General features: G+C 43.0%; 1 protein-coding gene across 1 annotated transcript in view; it reads right to left on the bottom strand.

Moving 5' to 3' along the window:
- Window positions 1-868: 868 nt before the first annotated feature.
- Window positions 869-10,084, bottom strand: part of LOC121935741 (cryptochrome DASH-like) — a 12,799-nt gene continuing 3,583 nt past the window's right edge. The window contains exons 4-14 of the mRNA XM_042477571.1: window positions 9,635-9,765; window positions 9,051-9,199; window positions 7,927-8,015; window positions 6,772-6,845; window positions 5,965-6,054; window positions 5,536-5,615; window positions 4,313-4,372; window positions 3,894-4,051; window positions 3,332-3,451; window positions 2,950-3,126; window positions 869-1,736 (exon numbers count right to left, since the gene is read on the bottom strand). Of these exons, the coding sequence (XP_042333505.1) occupies window positions 1,626-1,736; window positions 2,950-3,126; window positions 3,332-3,451; window positions 3,894-4,051; window positions 4,313-4,372; window positions 5,536-5,615; window positions 5,965-6,054; window positions 6,772-6,845; window positions 7,927-8,015; window positions 9,051-9,199; window positions 9,635-9,765 (1,239 nt within the window). The 3' untranslated portion in view covers window positions 869-1,625. The remainder of the gene's footprint in view (window positions 1,737-2,949; window positions 3,127-3,331; window positions 3,452-3,893; window positions 4,052-4,312; window positions 4,373-5,535; window positions 5,616-5,964; window positions 6,055-6,771; window positions 6,846-7,926; window positions 8,016-9,050; window positions 9,200-9,634; window positions 9,766-10,084) is intronic.

The following is a 10,084-nucleotide window of genomic DNA, read 5'->3' as shown; positions in this document are numbered from 1 at the left end:
AGCATTTGACTACCTGGCTGTACAAACAAGATGGAGCATGTCTAGAGGAGGGCAAAGCATGAAGCCCTATGAGGAGAGACTTAGGGAGTTGGGTCTCTTTAGCCTGGAGAAGAGAAGGTTAAGGGGTGGTATGATAGCCCTGTTTAAATATTTGAAGGGATGTCATATTGAGGAGGGAGCAAGCTTGTTTTCTCCTGCTTCAGAGAATAGGACCCAGAGCAATAGATGCAAACTGCAGGAGAAGAGATTCCATCTCATCATTAGGAGGAACTTCCTGATAGTAAGGGCTGTTTGACAGTGAAATACACTGCCTTTGAGTGTGATGGAGTCTCCTTCTTTGGAGGTTTTCAAACAGAGGCTGAATGGCCATCTGTTGGGAGTGCTTTGATTCTGTGTTTCTGCATGGCAGGGAGTTGGACTGGATGGCCCTTGGGGTCTCTTCCAACTCTGTGATACTATGACTTACTTATGAGAGACACCATTGGTTGTTGTCCTCCATTTCTTGACAAGTTTAAAAAGGATCAAGATTCCACATTGAGGAGACAGAGCATGACCTTATGCTCGGTTATGCAACACCACCTTGTTAGTGAATTGCAAAATTAAATGTGCATACGCATCTCTATGTTCACTGTGCATCAGTGCATATGAATGTGCAACATGCCATGCACATTATTTGCAGTTTTGATTAATATGTTCTCTCTAGGAATCTCTAGGTCCTCCAGTACAACTCTGCCAGAAGTTGACCAAAGAGTTGTGCTGGAGTACCTGCAAGTTCTTAGAGAAAACACTTCTCTAGGCATTTGTAGGTACTCCAGCATGATTCTATGCTGGCAGATGCTGACCATAGAGTTGCACTGGATGGCCTGGCAATTCCTAAACAAGTGTTCTCTCAGGTAGAAAGAATAGTGTTGTTGTTTTTTATTTACAGTTTTTTCCACATTCACAGGGGTCCTTCACCCCTAACCTCAGTGAATGTGGAGGAACCACTGTAATATTAAGGTGCAGAATAAACTTACTTAATGTTGCCATCATTCAAGATGAATGCTCCAGTCAAGTATAAATAAATAAAACTAACCCAGACAAAACAAATGCTTTAAACCAGGAATGGCCACCATAGAGAATTTAGGAGGTAGGGAGATTTCCCATGAAGATCCTGGACTGGGAAGGGGGGCTGCACTCCCTGGCCATTTTGGCAAAACTACAAATGACTAAAAGGTCACTTTTGGTTTCTTAAAAAACTGGTTTGGAGGTGAAAAGAAGATGCAGGGAATGGGTGCACCTTGTTGACTGGAGCGTTGAGTCCTCTGAAGGCTGAAAGAGGCATTGCTGTTTGTTGTAGGATAATTTTGTGGGGTGTGTGTTTTCTTAAAATAACTTTTGGGTGATGAGGACCCAGCCTAGGGGATTGCACAGAAGCCCTTGGTGGATGCAAGCAGCACATGGAGCATACATTTCCCTCCTCTGCTTTAAATAATTTGATTGTTCTCTAAATCTGAAGAAGAGAGAACTCTTTGGTTTGTCAAGACCAAGATAATTTGGCCCAGGAAGGCCACCAATGGTTAGCAATTACCATCTTCCAAAGTTCCACAGGTCCGGTTTCCCACACAGCTGCAGTAGCCATCCACTCAAGATAAGTCCTTGTTGCGAGAAAAATAAAAATCCACTCCTCTATTTTTGTGTTGCTTTGGGGTGTATGAAGGACCCTTTTTCCCCTTTGGAGCAGGACCTTGGTTGCTCTGCCAGAAATTTAGAACAAAAGAGACAACAGTGAAGAATTATTTTCTGTAGAAGCAAAACGGAAGATGATTATTTAAAAGTTAATGAAGATGCACATCTTTTTATTTCATTTATACACCGGAGTTTGGCAGACCTTGCTCTCCCAGCAGCGGTGTGTAATGGGGTGGGGAATCATGCAGGCTTCCAGAATTTGTTGAACTGCCATTCCCATTAGTCCTAGCCAACATGGCCAGTTGCAAGGAATGCTGAGAACTGCAGTTGAATAATATCTGGAAGAGTGTAGTAGAGTCTGCTTCCTTGGAGGTCTTTAAGCAAAGGCTGGATAGCCATCTGTCGGGTATGCTTTGATTAAGAGTTCCTGCTTGGCAGAATGGGGTTGGACTGGATGGTCCTTGTGGCCTCTTCCAACTCTACAATTCTATGATCACCTGATTCCCAACCCAGTATGGAAAGACTACTAAACAAAAGGGAATGTATACAGAAAATACAACAGTGAAGGTTAGACATGTTACTGCTTTGGATTACAGTTCCCAAAATCCCCCAAACAGCACAACAGAGAAAACAGAAGTCATTATCATCCCTAGGAAAATTTGCTGTGGACTACAACTCCTATAATCCCTCAGACAATCTGACAGAAGAAATGCAGCAGAAGAGATCATCAATATCATTAGCAACCAGCACAATTGCAAAAATGCTGAAGACATCATTGTCATCATCTCTTGGAAGTTACTTCCCTGGACTACAACCCTTAGGGGCATCACTAACCATGTTGGTTTAGGATTCTAGACACTGTCGACCAGTGGTTCTCAACCTTTGGCCCTCCAAATGTATTGGACTTCCACTCTCAGAGGCCCCAGCCAGCTTGCTGAACGATCAGGGATTCTGGATGCTAAAGTCCAATGTGTCTGGAGGACCAAAGGATCCACTGTTGTAGATGAAAGAAGTAAATTTTCCACCCGATGATGATGATGATAAGAATATGCATGCCAGCCATAATCTGTATATGTCTGGCTTTTCCTGTCCTCTAAGATTAAAGAGCAACTTGGCCAGTAGAGTCAAGAGGCTTGGGAGGAATAGTCTGCTTTATGCTCACACTTTGCCCTGTGCCCTCTTGATGCTGTAACACCAACTGATTGCACTGTAGGGAATCTAGAAAGCATCTTTCCAGTAAAGTTTCATCACCTAGCATGGCAGATTTTGCACAGTACTTACTGGCTTCCGGTTGATGTGCCTACTCCATTCTGGAGCCATGATGACTGGCAGAGGGTAGGCGCTGCCAAGACTGACACCAGCCTGTGAAAGGCTGGCATTGCTCAAGGCCCATGGGGTGTGGATGTCTCCTCCCTTGATGCCCTGTAATTCTGGAACCCAGAGTCTGGCGTAGTCTCCCTGCAGTGGCAAATAATACTAGCATCATATCATTCCAAATAACAACAACAAATTTATTTTTTCCCACCTCTCCCCCTGGATCAAGGTGGGAAACAGCAACAGAATTATATACCACATACAGCATCAGTTAAAAACACATATCAATACAAAAGAACAAGTAAGACAAATACATTCAGTATTATGCAGTTTCATGATTAGAACCTACATTGCCATCGTAATCCAAGGCTTGCTTAATCATGTTAAATTTCCTGTTTTCTCTGGGGTCATTGCCAATGCCAGCGCTGTAAAGCCAGTTACCGTAGTTGCTGCAAACATCGTAATCCACCTTTGAGATTGGAAACATAAGACATGATGTGGTTAGAAATTCATCAGGTATTTAACACAATTTGCTTTCAATTTGTCCGATTCCTGGAGAGGGTCCCTCCCCCAGCACCTTTCTTGGAAGGTTTGCCTACTCTTTTCTTCCTTCCTTTCTTTGAACAGTCAATTGCACAATTATTAATTATATGAATCAGATTTGGCACTTACATTGCCACTTGCAGCTTTAAATGCAAGCCTCTGTATTGCAACCTGGAAGTCCAAACTTGACTTTGTTATCTGTTGTCAAGTTGGCTTCAACCTATGGTGACCCTAGGAATGATAGACTAAGTGCCAAGAGCCTTACAACCGTACTTGGGTCTTGCTAATTTAGGTCTATTTGTTACTGAGTACAACATTCCAAGTGAGAAGGAGCCATAAAGAGAGAAACAAAGCTACTCAATTGGTACCAGCATAGATTCAAACCACTCGGCTCCCATCCTCCAGTCCAGGCCCAAATCCTTGGTCAAGAAGCTGGCCACATTCTGGCGCCCTCTGTTGGACATGAAGCCTGTCATGGCCAGCTCACGCATGTTGGCATCGACAAAGGGAACTCCAGTTCTTCCTTCTATGAAGGCAAGAAGTCACACAAAAATTGATAGGCAGTTTTATTCTAAGGCAATCCATCTGCCCACCTCCCCTGCTGTGTTAGACTACGGCCCCCATTATCCCCAGTCTACATGGCTGGGGTGATGGAGTTTGTAATCTAGCATCTCTGAGGCAGGAAAGGCTGTTCTGAGGCATCTGTGAGAGACTACCAATGAAGAGACATGAATTATGGCTTCCCATCCACAGTGGGTTGGTCTTAATACAACCTGGGTTTACTGACCTTTCCAAGCATCAAAGAGTTTTGGGTCTTTCTTCCAGGAAACGTCTTTATCTTGAAGTCCTATGGGAGGAAGTGGGGATGAGGAAGTCAGGGAGACAATGAAGGGAGCGTTAATAAGAAGCATCAGATGGTGGAGATATTCATTTACCTGGCAAGCACTAGCTGGGATTTCATATACAAGGTTTGTTATTGTTGTTATGTGTCTTCAAGTCAACTGTGACTTAATGGCAACCCTCTCATAGGATTTTCTTGGCCAGATTTCCTCAAAGGGAGTTTGCCATTGCATTCCTCTGATTCTGCAAGCGCACAACCTGCCCAAGATCACCCAGTTGGTTTCCATGGCTGGTCAGTCCTAATCTGATACTCAAACTAGTACCTGTGCTATGTAGCTCTCAATGCATCTCAGATTTGTTGTTGTTGTGTACCTTCAAGCCATTTCCAACTTATGGTGACCCTATCACAGGGGCTGAGAGTGTGTGACTCGCCCAAGGTCACCCAGTGGGTTTCCATGGTTGAATAGAGAATTGAACCCTAGTCTCCAGAGTCATCATAGTCCATCCTCAAACCACTACAATACACTGGCTCAGCACCTCAGGTACGAGGTACATTTTGGAAAAAGTTCTTCCAACTCTCCAGTTTCAGTATCCACAAACTGCAGCATGGATATCTTTAGGCTGCAATCTTACACACACCAGGACAGGAAGGGAGACTATTTCAGTGAAATTCCAATTTTGGAAGGTTCTGACACTGAGCTAAAGGGCACATGGAGGAGACAAGGCAGAGTGGGCAAGTCACGATGTAAATTATTATCCGTTTGGAATCTTTCTCGGCTCAGTACACAAATCATGGCTCAGTTCTGTGCATTCCTACCCAGGAGTAATCCCCAATGCAACGGATTCCTAGCCGCAAATATCCACAATTTTCTGGGAATGCTGTGAGGTCCATTCTAAAGTTAATATTTCAGGGCTGAAAGGGGAGCTTGTGTGGGTGAAAGAGATTTCATACCTGTCTCACCCAGATACATACGGTTGAGTCTCCCTTGTCCAAAGTCCTAAATATTCCCAAAACAACTTTTTTCGTGGGTTGTTGAGATAGTGACAATCTTGTTTTCTGATGGTACTCAATGTATGCAAACTTTGTTTCATGCAAAAAATGATTTAAAATACCTCCAAGAATCATCCATGAAATGACCATAGTCTGAGAAATATCACAAACCAACTCACCTCTTGGAAAGAAAATCTTTCTGCCATATTTCAGGGCCACAAATCGGAAGTAATCTCTCCATGCCAATTCAAACAGCACCCTGGAGGAGACAAAGACAAACACATAACATCTCTTGTAAAACAACAACAACAACAACAGTAGTTCTCAAAACATATTAGATTCTTCACAGATCTGGAAACAGAGATGACTTATTTTGCAAGGCCTGGAAGATAAAATGTTGTGATGGAAGCCAATAACTGTTATGAAAATACCACTAAGGACCAAGGGGGAAGCCAAACAATTATTATCATTAATAGTAACAGCAGATAGGTGTTTGGGGGGTATAGATAGGTATACATGAGTACAGGATAGAATGTAAGAGAATTCATCTTATTATCCCACGTTCCACCTTAATATTTCTACAGTAATCCATGCAGAACATATCTTACCAGTAGGTACTCTGATTTGCTGTCATCTCATTTTCATATTTCTGGATCTGCTCATAAATATACCGTGGTGAGATGCAGCCCAGAGCCAGCCTAGAAAAGTAAGACCAGGATGTCATTGGGGAATGTAACACCAGGGTTGGGGGTGTCCCCATCCTTTACATCAAAGGTGGATAACCTCTTTCTATATTCAACTTCAGAGAACCTCTGGGGAGCCAAATTGCATTGAGTAGATGGTGTTGTAAACAACAGGTTGAGGCCAAAAGTATGAGTGTATTTTAACTTAAAACTCTGTCATAATAACTATGCCGTTAAAGACACATTTTGCTCTCTTGAACGAGAAATAGGAAGCCATCAGAAACTGGTGTCATGGAGAAGGGGCCATGACCATCTGGGGAACCCTAGAGAGACCACAGGAGGGCCACCAGGGATTGAGGTTCTCCACTCCTGAGTTAAGTGCTCAACCTGAGTTCAGAAAATCCACAGTTTATACGGTATATTTAACAGAGTGTTCAGACCTCTTCTGAACAAACCCTGCCAAGAAAACTCTGTGATAGGTTCACCTTTGTGTCACCGTAAGTCTGAAATGACTTGAAGGCACGCAACAACAACAACAAATGCTGTCATGGAAGACAGGACATTCCATTCATTTTGGTGCATCACTGATGTCAATCGACAGGTATGAAACATGGGCTTGTCTTTGGCCAAAGCCACCTTGGAATGGCTTGGAGTGAAGCCTCCTGAGAGAGTGGATAGGGTGGCTCAACTTTCAAGTCAAGGCTGTGTGTGCAAGGCTGTGTGCTCATTTACCATGGTGCAAACTTGGTTGAGTAATCCAGTCCTATTAATCCATTCCGTGTCTCCTTGTAAGAAGCAACCAGATTCTATGAAAATTGTAAAAAGAGAGAGCATTTTGTTAAAGAGATGACAAATAATTTTAAGAAAAGGTAGAAGATTCCTCAAGACAGAGAGCCACCTACTGGCCACTAAAGGGAATTGTTGATTTTTTTGGAAACAATTCCTTCCCAAATAGGCTGGATCCCATTACCACAGTAGTGGGTTACCTACATTTACACTTGTTTTGAATGAAGAGATTAGCATCTCCACAGCGATTCAGAACCGGTTTGGTTTTCCCACTACGTTTACCACAATCAAATATCTCCATGTTATTTTAATTCTGTTGCCGTTCACGTTTGCCACTTTATCGATTTAAAGTGGAGGCACCTCCATTTCTGGGAATGATGCACTGCGATATGAATCCATTCGGTAGCATGGTCACACTACCGAAGATGCGGATCGTTGTGGCTCTTAAAAAAAAACTACGCTAAGAGGTCCAGTGCCAAATGCACCGTTTTAAGTGGGCTTTTCAGTCGCCTCCCCGCAAACTGCAATTAATGCAGTCAGGGCAAGTGTGAACTTCACAGAAATAAACCAGTTCCACACTGGTTTATTTCTGTATTGTGAATGGGACCTTAGATGCTAGCTACTGGTGATTCCATAGCTCTGGCCACAAAGAAAGGCTCTGCTTTGCATTTCATTATTTATATATGGTGGTCTGGCAGGTGTATGTTCGTATGGTGCTCAAGTCAGGATACAATATTTTCATTTTATTAACAAACATGCAGCTAATATTTGTGTTCACTTCTGGGTGCTTCATTTTAAGAATCGACAAGTAGTTTCACTGTTCGACTACAACTCTGGAGACCAGGGTTTTATTCCCTGCTCAGCCATGAAACTCACTGGGTGATCTTGGGCTAGTCAACCTCAGGGGAAGGCAATGGCAAATATCTTGTGAAGAAATCTTGCCAAGAATACCCCAACAAAAGATGAGGTTGAGCTCAAAACCCTTAACCATCACCACAACTAGGAAATGAATCTGGCAACACCTGTTATAATCAACACAAGCACTCTTCTGTGATGGTCTATGTCCCCTGCCCAAAGCAAAAAGGGTGCATCTCTACATACTGTTTCCCAGAAGTAGTGCTGCAGTCTCATTAGGGCCTGTGTCTCCCCTCCACTGCAGAGAAAAGCAGAACGAGGATCATTGAGTGGTTCTGCCAAGGAAAAGATTAGGATCAATGTGAGTCATAAACAAAATGGAATTATGTCTCAGATATTGAAGTGGGAATACCCTTATTATTCTATAGACATCAGCAAGGAACATTTGGTGCTTTTTAAATAAACACCGCATTTCATTTATTTTATTAAATGCCATAAAATCAACTTCACTCTGTATAATGTCCTACTCAGATCCAGGTTCTGTCTGCAGACAGTGCTGTTAGTTGCTTTTTTCAGCTAGTGTGTGTGTGTTTATGTTTTTAAAAAGCAAACAAACAGTACTATCCCCAACTTCATTTAAGATCCCAGAAGGATGCAGTTAATCACTATACACACACACGATTAACAAACAGTATCATCTTTAGCAAGTGAAGAAGGCAGAAGTCCAAAGCCTTTGCTTATGTTGTATTTTTCAGTTTTGCTTGTTTGCCACTTCAGAATACACACACACACAGTTTTAATGAACACCACAGCGTTTCTGACTCCTCTGTGTTTGGAACTGAGGAGCCATCTATTTCAAGTACTTTGGATACAAGGGATAATTTCTGGATCCACAAGTTTAACACAACATAATCTCAACCCACCAGGCTTCTGTCACACTGCAGAATTAATGCAGTTTAACACCACTTTAACTGTCATGGCACCATCCTATGGAACCCTGAGATTTGTAGTATGTTGTGGAACCAGCGCTCTCTGACAGGGAAGGCTAAATATCTCGCAAAACTACAAATCCTAGAATTCCATAGCATTGAGCCACGGCAGTTAAAGTAGTGTTAAAATGGATTAATTCTGCAGCATGGCAGCAGCCCCAGATTAATGCCCACTTAATGTTGATAACAGCGTGTTTTAAACTGCCACCTTCAATGCAGCTCACTTTCATTTTGAGCTGTTAAAGAAGAAAAAATGGTAAAGGTTTTGCTAATATACTTTAAAAGTTATGTTTGTTAATCACTCTTTGATAGATAAATATCAAATACTGAAAACATAAGCCTGAAAATGTGAAGTTGATGAGGAAACCAACTGATTCCCACCTGTCATTCCAAAATCTTCCAGGGAGGGGATGTGTCCTTCTTCTATCTCTGGAGGCAGTGGCTTTAGCTGAGCGGCCATCTTCAGAAGGGGCCGGACTCTTGCCTGTGACTCCACAGCCTTGCGGAACTGTGTATAGACATCTGGCAACCTGTGTGGTTGATGGAGAGTTTAGGAAGGAAATGGAGCACCTCTCTGCCAACTAAATTGCATGTCCCAAAATGGCAGGAACAAGGGCTTATTACATGCCTTCAAATTAACTGTGACTTATGGCAACGCTGTCCTAGGGTTCTCTTAGCAGGATTCCTTCCCAAGTTTTGCCACTGCCTGAAGCTGAGAGATTGTGACCTGCCCAAGTGGGTTCCCATGATTGATCAGGAATTCAGATCCTCATCTCCCAGAGTCTTAGTCCACCACTCAAACCACCACAACTCACTGGCTCTTGGCGAGGACTACGTTAGAGCAAATGCTCCAAACTCATCAGATTGCCCTTTTTTCCTACCGTTTGCCCAGTTTGAGTGACAGGGGAAGCAGGAACTGGAGGAGTTCTTCTCATATGTATTTGATACATCACCAAGGGATTCACCTGGAAATGTGCTTGAAAGGAAGGTCATGATGGTGATAGAGGGTCGACCCCCAGAAAGTCTGGACTGCTACCCCATGCTCAGAGCAAACTTGGATCAGTGCCTTCTCTACATCAAGCTCTTCTTTAGTAGCCTACACAAAATGGAAACCAGAAGAAAGAGAGAATTTATCCTAGTTAGCAGCATTAGCTGTGCATAGAGCAACCTTAAGAGCCTCTGTGAATGGGACCATATTGGAGTCACATGCTAGCACCCAGAACCCACATAAGGGGCATGTCAGCCCACCATCCATCACTATCAGCCCTAATGGGAGAGCAGGCATCAGAAACAGTGGTTACACAGCAACTGGAGTGGGAAAAGCAGAGCAAAACACTACCAGGAATTGCCACTATATTTTATGTAGGGACTTCCTACATAGATGCTACTGTGGCTAGAGATGTGCTTGCTTGGAA

Source organism: Sceloporus undulatus, chromosome 6 (assembly GCF_019175285.1).
Source record: "Sceloporus undulatus isolate JIND9_A2432 ecotype Alabama chromosome 6, SceUnd_v1.1, whole genome shotgun sequence".
NCBI classification, from domain to species: domain Eukaryota; kingdom Metazoa; phylum Chordata; class Lepidosauria; order Squamata; family Phrynosomatidae; genus Sceloporus; species Sceloporus undulatus.
The sequence above is the reverse complement of the archived record's forward strand: the minus strand, read 5'-3'. Positions and strand labels throughout refer to the sequence as shown.